This window comes from Danio rerio, chromosome 3 (genome assembly GCF_052040795.2).
Source record: "Danio rerio strain M-AB ecotype USA chromosome 3, GRCz13ab, whole genome shotgun sequence".
Classification (NCBI taxonomy): domain Eukaryota; kingdom Metazoa; phylum Chordata; class Actinopteri; order Cypriniformes; family Danionidae; genus Danio; species Danio rerio.
The window spans coordinates 55132653-55151339 of record NC_141023.1 but is presented as its reverse complement, the minus strand read 5'-3'; the positions used below and the strand labels follow the sequence as shown (position 1 = coordinate 55151339).

General features: G+C 37.1%; 2 protein-coding genes across 12 annotated transcripts in view; one reads left to right on the top strand and one right to left on the bottom strand.

Annotated features, from left to right (window-relative positions):
- Positions 1-11173, top strand: part of lmtka (lemur tail kinase 1 a) — a 154612-nt gene extending 143439 nt beyond the window's left edge. For all 5 annotated transcript variants that reach the window (XM_087245173.1, XM_087245174.1, XM_087245175.1 and 2 more), the window contains 5 exons: positions 774-923; positions 1703-5009; positions 5108-5252; positions 5332-5532; positions 5632-11173. In XM_087245173.1, the coding sequence (XP_087101299.1) occupies positions 774-923; positions 1703-5009; positions 5108-5252; positions 5332-5532; positions 5632-5660 (3832 nt within the window). In that variant the 3' untranslated portion in view covers positions 5661-11173. The remainder of the gene's footprint in view (positions 1-773; positions 924-1702; positions 5010-5107; positions 5253-5331; positions 5533-5631) is intronic.
- Positions 11174-13029: 1856 nt separating this feature from the next.
- The window catches only part of baiap2a (BAR/IMD domain containing adaptor protein 2a), a 220519-nt gene continuing 214861 nt past the window's right edge, over positions 13030-18687 (bottom strand). For 4 of the 7 annotated variants that reach the window (XR_015479995.1, XM_087243264.1, XM_087243268.1 and 1 more), the window contains one exon: positions 13452-14839. Coding sequence is in view for 4 of the 7 variants with exons in the window: in XM_087243264.1 (XP_087099390.1) it covers positions 14770-14839 (70 nt within the window). In the remaining 3 variants the exon portion in view is untranslated. Of the gene's footprint in view, positions 14840-17137; positions 17182-18687 lie in introns of all 7 variants that reach the window. The other 3 variants (XR_015479994.1, XM_087243266.1, NM_001040245.3) reach the window with 2 other exon arrangements.

The window sequence follows — 18687 nt, the reverse complement described above, 5'->3', positions numbered from 1 at the left end:
AAGGAACACGGTTTACTTTTTTTTTTTTTAGAAATAGGCTCATCTGGAGTTAAACAGTGGCATTATAACGATCTCCAGGCCTGGCGGTAACACATTTAGCATAGCTTACAGGATAGTTCTGGGGGTTACAAACCCTTTTTCTAGAGATCTACCTTCCTGCAGATTTCAGTTGCAACCCTGACAAAACGCACTTGTCTGTAATTACCAAGTGCTGTTTCAGGTCCTACTTAATTGGTCCATGCATTTCAGTAGGGTTGAAGCTGAATACTGCAGGAAAGCAGCTGTCCAGGTAAAGGGTTGGTGACCCCTGGGATAGATCATTAAATTGGATTAGACAATGGGTCACCATACCTGTTCCTGAAGATCCTGCTACTACTACTACAAACACATCTGCCTTCAGATCCTACTTAGTTGGTGGAGTTGTGTTTAATTGGAAGGGTTTGAGTTAAAGGTTTTCTAGTTTGAAATGGCTATGAACTTAACTCTCTATATAATAGTACATAGTAAGAGATGATAATGGTATAAACCGATTCAATGATTTGTGCTAAGCTAAGCTCACCAGACCCAAAGACCCAAATACTGGCAGAATTGATTTAAATTGCTAAAACTTAACTGTTAAACTCCAAGACACTTGTAAAATGAGCATATTTTCAAAAAAGCTGTGTGGTTTTTTCTTTTATTTACTACTGCATATTATATACTTGTATAAACAAATTTCCTTCCAGCCTCATTAATAAAGATGTGTTTTTCTTTTCATTTTTGGGACTCTGCAGGTCACTAGGTGTGACGATATGGGAGTTGTTTGAACTCGGTAATCAGCCTTACAGGCACTATTCTGATAGGCAAGTTTTAACATATGCTGTAAAGGAACAGCAGCTCAAACTGCCAAAGCCCCTGCTGAAAGTGCCTCTGTGTGAACGCTGGTGAGTCGTCTCACAAGTCATAATCATCCTCTGAATCTCACATTCCCTTGTGTCTCTCAGTCATGACTCCCCATTCACCACGTCCAAACCAATCAATGCTCCTCTTCACAGACACACCCACCAATCACTTTTTCTTTAAATACATGTACAACAATCAATGTCTTCCAACCATTCCAACCACAGGTGTTTCCACTAGTCATTGCCATTTCCTTTGGCAGGACCAAGAAATCAATATAGCTCAAATCCAGCATGGTCAATCATTAATTCTTCCACCCTGTTAGCCCATCAATCATACACTTATCCAATCCTGGAAGCACACGATCATTAAATTTACCCCAAACATCCCAATCATTGTCCCTATAATCAAAAGCAGTCAGGCATGAGTATACCACTTCATTCTCGACTGGACACATAAACAACAAATGACCCTACTTTAAGACTGCAAGGTTACTATAAGGCAAAACCATCCATATTTCAAATAATCACTTAATGGGTTTCTGGCTATCATCCATATAAGTTTTTTATTAAGTAACCATAAAACAATCAGATAATAGATCATTAAATGTGTGCCATATTTTTTTACGTATAAATTAAGTGCCAAAAAGAAGAAGCTAATATTAGTATCTATGTTTTAATATTATATTATATTATATTATATTATATTATATTATATTATATTATATTATATTATATTTAGCCCCCTCCCCCCAGTCAGGTTGGTATGTGATAAATTAAGGTAGGGTCTAAAATTTTGGCTTTCCTGTCATGTCTTTGAACAGGTATGAGGTCATGCAGTTCTGTTGGCTGCAGCCCGAGCAGAGGCCGGTCGTGGAGGAAGTTCATCTCCTGCTAAGCTACCTGTGTTCTAAGGGTGAGACAGAGGTTGAGGAAGACTTTGAGAAGCGCTGGAACTCTCTCAGGCCAAGTCTGGGCTCTGGCAGCTCTCACAGGACACCTGCACCTGAAGTAGCCTCTTCAGCTTCCTCGTCATTTCCTCTACTTGAACACTTCTCTATGGCAGACAGCTTCCAATCTGAGAATGGGGATGATATTTTGACAGTAACTGAGACCAGCCAGGGACTCAACTTTGAGTATAAATGGGAGCAGGCACGAGCTGAGCAGCCCTACTGCTCCTCTTCCGCCAGTGGACCGTTGGGAAAGAATAATCCTCATTACCAGGATGTTTATTACCCTCTTTGCAATTCCACAGGTAGCTGCAAAGGTGAAAGCCTCCCTCTTGGGGTCTCTCCATCTTACTATGAATCAGATCATCCAGGAGTGGTCCCAGTACTGAGTGCACACAGCCCCTCAGTAAGTAGTGAATACTACATCCGCATTGAGGAGCCAGTTGAGTGCAACATCAACTTAGAAGACACAGATCTTGATTATAGCCCAACAGTTGAAGCCAGTAACAGCAGCTTGTCCTCTGCAGGCAAGAGGAGTCTGATTGGGTCTCAGCCAAACTCATACTGGTCTGCAGCTAAAGAACCCATCAGTAATGATTATGATTCAGATAGCAGCCTAACCATGGAGCCACTCCAAAGAAGAGTTCCAAGCTCAGTAGAGATAGAGCAGTCGGAAGCATATTTATCTTCCAATGACAGGCAACATTTTCAATGTGAACAGTCACCAAAAAAAGGACCAGATGTTAATTTGATAAGAAGACAGGGTTCAGATTCAAATCTGCAGAGAAGAGGGTCAGGAAGCCATAGACTGGAGGTGGTTGATGACAGCCCTCTTGGCATGTCAGTCTCATTTAGTAGTCCCAGCTTGGCACATTGTGATCCATACCTTGAACCAAACCAGAGAACTGCAGAAAGAAGTAGGGCAAATGAGGCCTATTATGACATGATGAGCCCTTTACAAAAAAATGTGCCTAGGCCGCACTACATGAGCATTGATATTGATGCTGGTGATGGTCTTCTTTTGGGTAGGGGGAGTGTCGAAGATGATGATGATCTGTTTTCTCAAAGCATGTTAAGCAACTGGAATTCCAACCACTCAGCAAACAACAACAGTTTAAGTGACCGTAGGCAAGCTGTGGGTTTTCAAGATGCATATTTTGATTTACGTCACCCAACACCCTCCTCTCAAATTGGGAGTTTGAAATCAAGAACACTGGAAATAAGCAACAGTTTCACATACAATTCCATCGATTCTCTCAAAGTCCACTCATACATCGAGGCCACTGACAGTACACCCACCTCCAGCAACTCTCACACTGATTCAGATGCTGGTGAGTATCTACACTTATGCCCTGAAGGTACTTCGGGTGTTGAATCATCTGCCAAATGTCATTCTGTTACAGAAAGTCTACACACTCATACACGGCAGAAAAACATTGCTCATAAACATATAAAAAACAGTACATCAGATTTACATGTAGGAGGTTGTAGCATACTTAATTCATCAACTCTTTCAACTGAGATTGTAGATGTTAAAGAAAACATGTTAGTTGAGACAAGGATATCCCCGGCACAAAAATTAAATCTAGCAACCAATAGTTTTGGAGTGTGTGTAAAAATGGTGTCATGTTCGAAGGATACATCCAAGAGTGTCTTAGAGTGTAACCGTTTGACAGACAGTGGCATGGTACCTGAGAACTCTAATATAACTTTGGTGGAAATTAATGACTGTAAAGATGACTGCCCTGATATCCCCTCTGGAGTATTAGTAGATTATCCACTGGACTATGCAGAGGTGGGCAATATTGACCTAGCTCATGGACCACTGCAGAGAGTAAACAGGCCTAGACAGGCAGAGGACACAATTAACATTGCTTCTAGCTGCAGTCCATGTGAGGCCTTCAGCCCAGATAGTTACCAGACTCCCATTCAGCCAAAATCCCTCGACAGTGGCTATGACACAGAGAACAACGAATCCCCAGAGTTTATCTTAAAAGACCTTGAAGGGAATCCAGCCCTTAGCACCAGTGTAGAATCAGATGAGAGTGACATGGTGCTCCAGATGGACCTGGATGAAGATGTCAACGTAATGCTTCTTCATCCATCCAGCAGTCATCTACCCCTGATCAGCCTTAGTGAGAGGAATCAGTACAGAGACTCTGCTTATTTTTCTGACTATGACATGGAGAATGACAAAAGCCCTTGTGAAGGAAGCAGCAACTTCTTCAGTCGTCATGAGGGGGATGACATCTTTCAGCTAAAAGCAGAAAAACAGGACTCAGAAAAAAGAGTTAGAAGAGAAGGACATGGCACAGAAAGTGAGAAGGGATATGACATCTCCATGTCAAAGGACAAAACTGCTGGCCTTCATGCTAAGCAGCCAAGTATTAAAAAGACAATCTCAAATATGTGTTCGTCCCCTACAATGGTTCCAGTGATTTCCACACTTTCCCCCTTTCCTCCAGAGATGGGGGGTTGCTTGACCAAGGAATCAACTCCAGATGACGGTATTGGATTGGAATCTGATCACTCTGGTGAAGAACCAAACTCTGATTGCTATTCGTCCACAACACCTGAAGGGTCTTCCTCAACACAGGAGGCCTCAGGCATGGAGGAGCAGGCTAATGGAGACTCAAAAGATTTTTCCTCAGCAGAGTCACTAGGCTCAGACTCTACCATAGTAGACTTCAGTGGAGAGATTATACAAGAGGAAGAGCAAGACATCTGCAACAATGTGGACAATCCAGAACTTCCAATGGAAGGACACAATGAGGACAATATAGAGGTAAATGAGGATTCCATGGAAGGCAGCAGCATAGAAGAAGCACTTTCAAAACCAAGGCGTGATGAATCATTAGAGAGGATTCTTCCAGCTTTGCCAGAGGATCTTGATGTCCCAGCACCACTGGGAAACGTAGAGGAGGCAGATGAGGAGGATTCAGAGGATAGTGATGAGTCTGACGAGGAACTTCGTAGCTACAACATACAGGAGCAGAGTGATGAGAGTGACGAAGAGTTCCCTGTGGTTCCTGTCATTGTGAGTGACCGTAGCAGTGCACGGCATCTACGCAGCCTCCTCAAAATGCCTTCCATACTTACACAGTCCTTCTGTGATGAGTTGGAGAGTAAGAAAAAGGTGGTGTCGTTCTTTGATGATGTCACCGTGTTTCTGTTTGACCAGGTACATAGCTTAATGTTTGTTGGATTAAGGTTATACATGAGGTAACACACAATGATTTGTGTTATTGACAGCCTGTGTCTTTCTGTATATTAATTCAGGAGAGCCCCACGGGTGATCTCGGGGACTACAGTTTTCCTGTGGAGGTAGAACCCAATGGTCAGGCTTCAGATGTGGAGCTGCCACGACCACAAGATGGGGTCACTTCTTATGAGGATTCATCAGAAAGAAATGCCTCGGAAGAAAGTTAGTGTTCAATATTCTTCTGTATTAAAAACAGGCCTGACATGGTTATTAATACTTTTTCAATTATGTTTCTAAACAGGTGAAACCTTTCAGTGGCAAGACGATTTTCCATTAATGCCCAGTCCTTCAACATCAGAGCCTGGCTCTGAAGAGATCACCACTCCACCCAACTCTCCAGTCAAATCTCCAGATGAAAAACCAGCACCACCACTTTCTCGATTTAGTGTCTCTCGTTTTTCCATTACGCATGTGTCTGACCCTGACATGGACTCCATGGGAGGTAAGTTCTTCACACAATGATAGGTATAATGCTTTTTAAATTAGTTTGTTACTGTTCAGCATCCATGACTGACATTCTCGATCTTTTTTCCCCTGACAGGTAACAGTGAGAATGGAGCCCAAGAGTGAAGTGGCCATTACACTTTTAATTGAAGAGGTGTTAAGAACCTTTGTGGTTTGACTCGGTCTTATCAAACTGAACGTTATTCTGTATTTTTTTTACGTTCTGGACTAAAAAGTCCTGTTAACCTGATATGCTGTTTGGTCACAGTGCCTCATCCTGTAGTGGATTAGCCAGCCCCTCCTTTGTGTTTCTAGACAGATGGTGGTTGAGTGACAGTCTTTTGAGGACAACAGTTTAAAGAACAGAGATCTTTACAACACAGCATATTTATTATCTATGTATCAAAAACATGATGTGTGAAGATTATAACTTATTTGCACAATTCAGTAACTGTATCATGCTGAAATCATTCTTTTTTTTTTTTGCACATAACCCGTAGGAAATAATATAGATACAAGTCTGCTCTCCTCATCTGCTTGTCATCCTCCATATTGTCAATATGTGGTTTAGAGTCCGAGATACTTGTCATAATGCTTTGTGTTTTAGATTGACCCAATGAGCTGCAAATAATAAGAGCTATGAAAGGTTATGCCCAATAAAATAGTCCCCTATTTAAATTAATGGAATTGAGAAAGAGAAGAGACCACTTTTGACTAAACTTTAGCTCAGGGGTGTCAAGAGTATGTATCTAAATTAGGTTATTTTAACTAACACACTTTAAAGTACTCGTACTGTCTTATGTTCTGCTTTGTTTAAATGTACAATGTACAAAAGCACTCTCATTGTGTGAAATATCGTTTATACACCTCTTATAATCAAAACTCAAATTAATATATCATTATGCAGTTTAATCAATAGCAAATTAGTTATTCTCCTGTTAGATCTTAAGATCTCTAGATTTCTATGTAAATTTCAGGAATATTTTAAAGAATGAAGTAATGCATTGCAGTACGTGTTTGTTCAGAAAAGAAATGACAGTATTCCAGGAGAACAGGCAGTAAAGCAACATTCTATTTTGACAGCTTTCCTACATTATAGTTTGCACATGGGTCATTTCTGTTATGCAGCCATTGAAACTACTACAAAAAGAATAATATTAAAATAATAAAATCATGAAACATTCTGGGTGTTCAGAAGTCGGTGTCTTTAGGTGAGAATGTCTTTGTTCAATTAGAAAAATACATCCAAATAAACTTAGAATCAATCAATATTGGTTACTAGAGATGTTACGATTACCGACTCCAATTCGACACAATTCACAATACTAATCTCACAATTCACGATTTTGTCACAATTTCTTTAAACTAAATTATTTAAAACAAATTTAAGATGAATAAGAGCCCTTTCATTTTTTTTTATAAGTGCTGCACATTTTTTGCAAAATAATACATTTTCTGCCATGACTAAATTGCTATTTAGATTTAAATTGCTATAAATAAATTTTAAAAAAAGATTTTTAAAATAACTAAATAGTAGAATAAATACAGGAGTTGAACACGATTATGAAGGTGAGTAATTAATATGACTTTTGTAATCAGTGTGATACACGTAAGAAGAGATAATCTTGAACATTTTTAAATATTCAATAAGCTAAATATTAAACTATGCATAAACTAACTTGAAAAAGGAGAGGGTAAAAATAATCTAATAACTGCTTCTGTAACATAACACCTTTCACTTTTTCTCAGTCTGAAAAACATCTTCACACTTTCGCAATGAAAACATTGATGCACAGAGTCAGAGTAAGCAGAACTGCTTACCACATGGCTTGACTTGTTAAGTTTTTAGCGTATAGACATCTGTGACGGTAGTTTTTCACTGTGCTGATGGTTTATGTGCATCATATTTGTTGTTCTGTTAGTGCAAGTAAATTAGTATTTGCACACAGTTTGTGTTTTATCTGGTGCACTTCACCCGTCATTTTAGTCCGCCGCTCCACCTCTTGCTTGCCCCTGACGTGCAGGTAAAGTGAATTTGCACATGTAAACACAGCGCCGCCTCTGTTCAAAACATGCATCACGATCCTTTCAACATTTCTACCAATTTGAGTAGTCACATATTTTAATTGATTTTCAACCGGCTCATGGTGAATTATTACATCTCTATTGGTCACTGAGACCAAACCTTTCATAATGCTTAATAACTACAATTTTTATGCTAGCAAGATTTCAGTTATGAATATAAAATAATAGAGATGGATTTACCCCAAATAAATCATTTACTTACCTTTAGTCCATCCAAGATGTTGGTGACTTATCTCCAGTTGATAAGTCACCTTAATGAACCTTAATGAAGACTTTTAGCTGAAACCAATGCGAGTCAATGGCTACCTGTGCTTTAATAAGTCATTAAAGCTATATGATTGATCGGTGTCGGAAATAAACATTATTTAAATCAGTTTTGGCTAACAGTGCTTCAAGGCAGTCTGGAGTGCAAGCTTCCTAATGCGTAATGCCACCTGAGCAAATGCAAACTTACATTTGAGCTACTTTTTGTGAGCTTATAATGGAAAGTATTTGCATGTGCATTTACTCATTTAGGGTCCAATCACACTGAACACGCTTTTTTGTTTCTAAAACGCGAGGTGCACAACACTGCCTTTTTTTTGGGTTTTAGGTTGAATTTAAACATACAAATTAAGTGGAATTTTATTAAATTAAATATGTTTGTTTAAATTCAACACAAATAAATTGTTTGCAACAGTTTTGCAACATCATTTTTTTCAGTGTAGGCAACAGGTGAATCAGCTGAGTAATGTGCGTGAGTGTTGCTGTTGATATTAATATAATTTTAATTTTAATTAATATTGTGATGTTCGAGATTTGTCAATCATACAGCACTGGATAACTCAAAACAGTAACCACAAGTCTCTTCTCCATCATCAAAAGTCTCCGTTATTGTCTTAAAAACACAAACACTGCAGACACCTTAACTGAAAACACACCTCTGCTTTCATTTGAATGAAATAGATGAGACTTACATTTGACAGAGTTGACATTGTGTCAACTGCGAGCGCACAGCGACAGTGTTCCCAAATTAACGAATTGTCGCTATATTTAGCAATTTTTCAGACCCTCGTGGAGAATTCTTTTTTAAAAAAGCGCCTAGCGACAAATCTAGCTACTTTTTTGTTACTGTAGATTGTAATAGACTCTCATGTGTCCATACTGCAGCATTCCTATTCTTCTTAATGAGCTGCGGATAATACCTTAGGCCCCTCCCCTGCTTAGAGCACTTACAGGTGGCCCAGTCAGTCCTCGTAGAGCAGTCTCTCCCAACTGCAGCCTGAGAACAGATCACTCCTCTGCGTACCAATAGCAAAAGACTTGGCATCGGCAGTGTGAGGTATTTCCTTTGTACAGTCAAACAGATCTACTTCTATTTCATTTTAACAATTTTACTTGACCGTTTATTCTTTTTTTGTTCACAATCACAGATATTTTAGTGAAAGTTTCGGAACTTGTCTGGGTATATTAGGTCTGAAAGATTACTGCAAATTCACAACACATCTATACTGCTATACTTTATTCAAACACCAACAAATTCAGTTAAATTGACATGCATACATAGTGCAAATATATACCCCTTTATTAACCATAGGCTGTTAAACAAACAAACGGTGGAACGTGATGTTAGTAATATTCAAATTGACATATGATGCAATCTAGTGACTTTTAGTAACTTTTTGGGCAGAGCTTAGCGCCTTAAAAATAGTTGGCAACAGTGCACAGCGTGCAAGGGCAAAAACGCGAGACGCAGCAGGTGAGTAAAACGTGGGGCGCGCAGGGTGCATAAACAGCGACTAAAATGCTCGCAGCCGTTAGTAAACCATTTAAAAAAGGCACCTCTCAATATAAAAAGCATGTTTGGTGTGATCTACCCCTTAGCAGACACTTTTATCCCAAAATGTTGTATTTTTCATGAAAATTGGATGCATTTGTGTTTTTACATACATGCTCTCAATTGGAAAAACAGATTTTTTTAGTTCTTTTTATAAAATATGTTTCATAAATTCCAACATTTGGCAACAATCTCATGGCAATTCATAACTTTTTGATTTAGTTACTAATTAGTATTAATTTAGACAATCTAATTTGTACATTTTACTATAATTTGCTCATCCCCCAATAAGGAACAGGGTAAGAAGCAGGATTTAGAGGCATGCATCCCTTTAAAAATAGTGCATATTTATACAAATTAAATGGTATGTATTTTTATAAATTGGCACACTTTTCTAACATTAAGTAAAATAGTTATGTTCCAGAGATCACTCTGGATATCAATGTAACACACATTGCAACTCGCATATCATTATGTGACAAGATGGCTGCACTCCAGACTACTATTGTAGTAAAAAAAAAAAGTTTAATATTTCAATTTTAACATTAATATAGTTTAATATTTCATCCATTGACAATGCATTGGGGACATGAAAATGTACAGCGTAACAGAAATGACCCTGACAGAAGCAACATTTATTGGTGCTCGTCAGGAATTTCATCACAACAGTCAGTCTTGAGAATGAACATTTTATTTCAACCCTACAACAATTTTAGACATGAGTGAACAAAACCAGCAGGTTATCAAAGTAAGTTGTGGTAGTCAAAGACAAAACCAAGCTAAGGTCCGCGTGAAATGTAAGCTTTTAAGAGTTTTATTTCAGTATTTTGATGCATTTAAAGCTGAATATTGAGTAGGGGGCAGGGCTTTCTTTGTTTTGCAAAATATTCTCTCATAGCAAACTAACGGTAAGAGTGGTTAAGAATATTTTGACTGAAGCTGATTTTGACGTCAACAGAGAAGGACCGTTACTCCAAATGCAGAGTCAAGACTTGATGGAAGATTACCTAAATAAATTTATTTTTCTTTACTGAATTAACTTGCACAAGTTAATTATTCACCTAAAGAATAACAATGTGTGCTAAATAAATCAATGTTGTAAATTTAGATTTCACACGGACTTCAAAGAGGAAGAATGACCCCTGTCGTCTGCGAACAAAGCGTGTTCCAAACAGTAATGGCAGCTCCTGCAGATCAGGTCCTCCGTCTGTGATGATGCCTTGTCTCAGAAGTGTTATTTTTGTTAGATCCAATCCAAATAGATGTACTACAAAACAATCCAGAAGGTCCAGATGGCATGTGGGCCCCATGTATATTTCTATATTTTGTCTTTTGTCCCTAAATCATGAGGTGTTACACAGAAAAAAAGCTGTTTTACATGATGATCTGTTTAAATGTAACGTACAGATGTATCCATCATGCTCTGCCTTGAATCACTGGAGCCCATACACATTTGTGCCAATGCTGTAAGTCACAATCACTGCACTGTACCCTCGCTTTCTCGCTGTATGCCTTTCAAGAGTTTTATACTGTGCTAAACCTTGCGGCAGTAGGTACTGTTTCTCATTCAGAGCATCAGCGCTTCATTGGTTATGGCTGCCAGAGAGAGCTAAAATGTGAGTGAACTGAATGTTGTAGCGTCCAAGGGAGAAGTCTATGGTTACTGCCTCATAGCTGTCAACCGTATGTCCTCATGACTCATGCCTACTGTACTACAATAAAAATAAACCAAACTATAGTTTGTCTTTGTGCCTGTGACAGTTATTTAAGAAAATATATACATGTACAGTTGAAGTCAAAATGATTAATTATTTAATTAGTTTTTTTTTTTTTCTTTTTCAAATATTTCCCAAATAATATTTAACAGAGCAAAGACATTTTCACAGAATTTACTATAATTTTTTTCATTTTTTTTCCTGGAAAAAGTCGTATTTATTCTATTTCGGCTATATTATAATATTATTAGGTTTTTAATAATAATGAAAAAAAATCATAAAAAATAAATAAGCATATGTTATACACAATATTAATATGCCCCTTAAGCAATGTTTGTTTTTGACTAACCATAGGCATAGAATGATTTGCCTAATTACCCTAACTTCAATTAACCTAGTTAAGCCTTTAAATGCCTAAAGCACTTTAAGCTGAATACTATCTTGAAAAATATCTAGTAAAATATTATGTACTGTCATCATGGCAAAGATAAAATGAATCAGATATTTAAAATGAGTCGGTAAAACTATTATGTTTAGAAATGTGTTGAGTAAATCTTACTTCTGTTAAACAAATTGGGGAAAATATACAATCTGGCTAATAGTTCCTCAACTGTACATATAAGTGAACTATAGTGGGTTCCAATAGTTGAAGATCACTGGTGGAAATGTAGTGAAATTCCTGAAACAAGAAGTATGGCTTTCCGCAACAAACGTGACAAACATTTAACGATCCTTGATTCATTTAAATCCCAGCTATTGCACTCCTGATGAAATGTTAAGAGTTATAAACAATTACATTAAACCCCATTAACATTAAAAAGTACAAATGCTACTAATGCCAAATACACATTGAGTGACGTCAAGAGCTGCCAAACTAACTTTTGGATTTTTTTAATTTTGCAGAAATTGGGAATTTCTAAAATTTGCAAGCACCAACAAGAATGTCAACCAATTAAATCAATTCATGCATACTCCATTCAGACAGCAGCCAATTGCTATCTAGTTTTAGTGTTTATGACAATCGTGTCAGGGCCAAGTTTCAGACATGTCCTCCATCAAGCATTGAGGTGAAAGCCCCATGTGAATCGGGCATAAGAGTGACTTGGCTTTTCTTTAAACCATATGCTAGTTACTTTATTTTCTAGATCTGAGGTGAACTATCTGCTGATGCTTTGAGTGGTATGGTGATAAATATAATGTAAAATGGTGTTCAATCTCACAATGGTAGCATTTAACACTAAAAAAGCCTATAATCGATCCCTGATTAAATTGTCATTGTCATTTATGCAGTTGCTTTGCTGCGACTTCACCTAAATAGAAAGCATTTCTGAAATTGAAATTTCACCTGTCACCGACCACCAACAGTTTGGACAAAATCCCCACATCACATTGAAATAAATTTAATATTAATAGAAAGCATAAATGCAAGTGTCTGCTTCAATGTTGCAAAACACCTGCGTGTAAAAGTATTGGTGTTCATAAAACATTCAAGTAATTGTTATTCATACTGTATGATTATGTAAAAATGAACACGGATTATGACCTGTGGTAAATAATAAGAGAAAAAAAGTACATTTTGTAATATTTTAAATGCTTAAACATATTTCTGATGAATGGGTAAAAACAGGATATTATTTGAAACGACAACTACATGCATTTTGAGGCTTCACTGGGATCCCTGACATACTATAGGCCAATAAATAATGTTATTCTTCCAAATATGCCTGAATGTCCTGTAAATCCTGCAAGGCACAACATCATTATCAATCATTATTCTTTGCTTTAAAAGAAGAGAAATACAAAAGACAACAAACAAGTAATGATAATAGAAAATTAATTACTCAAATTGTTAGCAAAAATAATAACAGGACACATTCTATACAGGAAGAAAATAATAGATCTATTACAATTTTATTGTTTTGATGTTCAAAAATCCCTTTTGTATTTGACCATTAACAATTTGTAATAATTTCAAAATAAAATTGAGTGAGAACATATTATGATTATCGATGTGTCTTCACATTTGGTAAATCTATTTTCACTCAGAAAGAACAAATGTTTACAAACGGTCAGCAAGTAACAGTAACATATTGTTGACTTTCTTGTAAGAAACTCCAATAATCTTCATTTTACTGGTTATGCAGTGTTGGAAAAATTATCCTATAATCCTACAGCATGATTTTATCCAAAAATGACTTGATTTTGAGTTGAAACAAAAATATTTCCTGTCAGATGTCCTGTGAGTTCTGTCTTTTAGACTCTACTTTAAGTGTGTTTGTGATCATATAGTTGTTTTAATTATTTTTTTTACATGTTCTTTTTTATTTCAGAAAATACAAGAATGTGCACATACATTTGCAGTTCTCCATAAATAAGAATAAACAGAAAAGCCAAAAAAACAAAAACATTATATAAAATGTGTTTTTGAAGCTTGCTCCCTCAAAGAAATAGCACAACATTCCCACCATCATCTCCACAATCAATCCATGAAAGGCGCCCTATTATAAAACATGCAATTCGTATCAGTATCTAAACTACCTGATTTTTGTATGTCCTGTAACAAAGTCATTTCAGATACATAAACACAAGGATGACTGCTTCAAAATAATTCAGTACTTAAAGCAAAACACAAAACCAAAGTTATATGTACAGAATTGGCCATTTTAATAAGCTAACTATTATTCAGCAAATCTATTGTTCATATTTAATAAGCAGTCTTGCTCAGGTTGCGGAAAAGCAAAAGCAGCAAGTGACCAAAAAAAAAACCCTTAATATCTATAACAGTCATTAAAATTGCTAAAATTAAAGCAAACAATAAAATCAAATGATAGTAAAAAAATACAAGAAGAAACAAAATATCACATAAAAGCAATCCCTCTACTTACACCAGTGAAGATACGGATACTCAAAGCACAAAACAACAGGAAAAGGCACAGATCCTGTGTCAGTGCTGTTCGCATGACTATATATTGCATCTATACTGTACAGACTCTCTGTGTAAACAGAGAATAAGCTAGAACTTGAGCAAAGCACAGCGGTCAGTTTAATACGGAGCGACCACAGTATCAAAAACCCTTGCGAAAAGAGGCTTTATCGGCAGAAAACCGACACACAAAAAGAAAGGCTTCCCTATAGAACTGCATTGGAAGAGTTTATATGCAAAAACCTCTAAATGCCATCTGAAATGAGCATTTTTCTGAGCCACCTGTGTGTTGGTCAGTAAATTCACTTTTATGGAAAAATAATTCAGACGGCACTTAGAGGCTTTTAGTTATAAACTGTTAACATATAGAAATAACATCTATGAAAATACTTACTCTTACATGTTCACATTCATTCTAAGTAAAAGATCTCATAATTAAACAATCACACATACTTTTTCCAAATACCATCATCATCAGTTCGATTGAGAACAAAAAAAAAAAATTCTGAAATACGTGAATTGGTGGTTACAAATGGCAATAATTATGTGGCTACAGAATTATCTAATCCTTTTTTTTTTCAAGACACGACAAGCTCCGTGCCCTTGGGTTAATGCATGTGCTTTGCCTCCTTGCAATGACACAGCCAGAACAGAAGAGAGTGATAGAGCGCACAGGCCACAGCGCAGCTGGCCACTCTAGTAGTAGAGAGGAGCGGATCGGTCATCCATGAGGCTCGGCCTGAGGTAGAGCTCCAGGGCACGGTCACTAGATGGGAGAGGAGGTGGAAGAACAAACACGGTCAGTAAGCCCTAAATGCAGCCCGTGCTGGTGACCCACTAAAAATAAGCAACTTACAACTCTACTGCACTCTGAGTCGGGAAGTCATACTGTGGTTCAATTTGACATGTACTTATGAACAGGAGTCTATGAAGGGTGTTTAGAGCAAAGGCATGCAAATGGAAAACAAGACACTGTTACTTCTCTCAGCAGTGAAAGAGGCATGCAAGAGTTAGGTGGTTACCTCCAGCGCCAACACCATTTCCTGGCAACCTATGACCTCTCTCTCTCTCTCTCTCTCTCTCTCTCTCTCTCTCTCTCTCTCTCTCTCTCTCTCTCTCTCTCTCTCTCTCTCTCTCTCTCTCTCTCTCTCTCTCTCTCTCTCTCTCTCTCTCTCTCTCTCTCTCTCTCTCTCTCTCTCTCTCTCTCTCTCTCTCTCTCTCTCTCTCTCTCTCTCTCTCTCTCTCTCTCTCTCTCTCTCACACACACACACACACACACACACACACACACATTATTAGGGCTGGGCGATAATAATAATTTTAATATATATATATATATATATATATATATATATATATATATATATATATATATATATATACACACATGCATACATTCACACACATATATTGACGTTCCAACGAAGGATGGCAAGAGAAACTGCATAATAAGTCCTTAGGGGAAGAAAAACAATGTTTTTTCTGATTAATTTTTAAACTACAGCTGATCAAATCATTATAAATCAGATAAGTGACATTCTAAGTCAATCTCTCTCTTTTTTATTTTGTAGTGCTGTATTTATATCATAGTAATCTGCTAGTGTTTGCTTTGCTTTGGCTTTATCAGGGTTAACTATTGTGATCTGCCTATTTATATAGAGAAACACTGGGAAATCTCTGTAGACTGATGGCAATTCAAGTCGTTCAGCCCTTTTAATGTTAAAATGTGAGCACAATTACCTGTTTTATCATCACTTTAGACAGACATTAAGCTAGAGAATCATTCAAATCTTAGTTGAAGCAATGGTCTCAAAAGTTCCTGGAGGACCACAGCTCTGCATAGTTTAGCTCCAACCACCTCCAGCTAACACCTGCTTAAGTCTTGCACAGCTTGATTAATTGGATTAGCTGTGTTTGACTGAGGTTAGAGTAAACCGTGCAGAGCTGTGGCCCTCTAGGAATCGAGTTTGAGACCTAAATTCTAAAGTGATGTTTATGAATTAGCAAAGATTTCTGCTGTTTCCAACGATCAGCTGATATTGGCAGAAAAAAAGTATTTAATTATTTTTAAGACTGTATGTTTGATTTACTTTTTTATATAAAGGATTCTGCTATCAAACTGTGGTGTAAATGTAATATCACTCTCGTAGCAGTGCAATACGACTATATATCGGCACTGCAATGACACTAAGGCACTCAGTCTGCGGACTCGAGCCAACGCACGGCTCCCAGTAGTGTCGAGACACAGCCATATCGCACTGCTACATACATACAATATAGTACCATTTCTATACTTAATCAATAATTTATATTTATTTTAAAGGACTTTTTTTGTTTACATTTTACAGTTTATATTTATAGTTAAATGTATAATGTAAAATATAACATCTATGCATATAGTGGGGAAAAATAAATGTATTTTTATTACTATTGTGTCTATTTTTTATTAGAAAATAAAGTTCAGAATAAAAACAGGTTAATCAATCTTTTTCTTTTGATACCATATACTAACCAAACATACTACTACTTTCTTACTGTGTTGCATACTTAGAAAGAATTGCTAAATTTGTATCTAATAAATAACTAATATTTTTGATATTAAAGAAACCCTCTCCTGAAATTTTTTATTGAATACACATGGAATTGGCTAGATATTCCAACGATATGATATATAAAATAAAACGAATGGTTACGTCCAACATAAAAAAAAACAAAAAAACTTTTTAAAATATACTTATTACGTCCATACTATATATATCGCCATATTGCACAGCCCTAACACACACAGACACACACAGACACACACAGACACACACAGACACACACACACACACACACACACACACACACACACACACACACACACACACACACACACACACACACAAAAAGCCAAGAACCAACCGGAGAGGCAGGTGGCGGCATGAGACGAAACTGTCGCCCAGTTTAAGCAGAGAAGCAAATGAGAATCCGAAACCAAAAAGAAACCAAAAACAAAGGAAAATAATGATAAAAAAAGCCATGACTGGTTTTTGCTAAGCAGCGATGGAGGCAGGTGACTTACGGAGGTCCTGCAACACTCAGAACCGGGACAATTCAGGACCCAAACTGGAAGGTAAAGAGAGTCCAGGGGTTTGTACCTGAGACCGAGGCTATGCATGGCTACATTTCCACCGCATTCACATGACTTGTTAGTGTTGCGTACGATGGCCGTACTGTAGGTTACTGGCGCTTTTGGCGACTGGTCATGGATGACGTCACAGTTCGTAGATGAGCGAATAACGTACTTCTAGAGAATGACATGGGTTTAAAATATAGTGCAAACAAAATGAAAGGTCTGCCCATAGCAGTTTGCTTTGGAGGTCCGATTAGTAAAGAGAGATGTGTATGGAGAACGATGAACTCTTGAAGAGCACATTTAAATATCAAATTCTTCACAGTTTTTCAACAAAAAAAGCATGCTTGGAAAACTACACATCTTATATAGATCAGATCTTAAGAACTAAAATACAAAAGAAGAAACCAAGGCGAGCAGGCAAGCACAGCCACAGAAACACAGACAGGTCACAGATTCATACAGACACAACATCATGATGCACAAAAACACAAACGGAATACGCTAGGACTGTGTGCTCTTCAGGTTCGTGAAATGTTCATTAATAGTTGCTTTCAAAGAATGGCAAATTTAGTTTAATTGAGGATAAACTGGTCCAGTATGTGGGTGCTAGTGAAAAAGTCAAAAAACTGAATCATTACTTTATTTAACAAATGGCCTAAAATAGTTTAATCTACTTATTTTGGTTTGTTAAAAGAACACCCCACTTTTCTGGGAGGGAAACAGGCTCATGTTTTCAATAGGCAGAGTTTAACAGTTGAGTTTTACAATTTTTGAATCCATTCAGATTATCTCCTGTCTAGCAGGAGCATGTTTAGCTTAGCATAAACAACTGAATCAGATTAGACCATTAGAATCTCCCTCAAAAACTATTGAAGAGTTTCAATAATTTTCATGTTTAAAACTCGACTCTTCTGAAAATACATTGTGTATGAAGAGCCATGGGGAATGTGAAGTTGCTCATCTCTAGGTCGATAGGGCTAGGAACTATACTCTCATTTCAGTGTAATAATTAAGGAACTTTGCTGCCATACCATGGCTGCGACAGGTGCAATGACATTACACAGAGCCTAAAAATCTTGTAATGTCTGTCAATATGACCAAAGTGTACACGTAGTCTTTGTACACAAAATAACTACAGAACAGTCAAGCGAATTCTTTTAGTCTAATCTAATTCAATGATCTTTGGTAAGCTAAGCTAAAATTGCTCATGTTAGAATTGAATATTGGCTGAATGGATTCAAAATTGCCAAACCTCAATAGTTTTACCCCAGGGAGAGTTGTGAAATGGGCCTATTTCTTAAAGTGAAATGTTCCTTTTATACAAATATCATGTATAAAATTAAAAATAATAAACATATAGAGATAATCTATAAAATAAACTCATAAAATATGAATAATAAAAAAAAAATCACAATAATGCTTTTCTGCCGACTTGTACTGTAGGTGTGCAGCTCCCAATGAAGTGCAAATTGAAAGATGACAAATTGAAAATCATC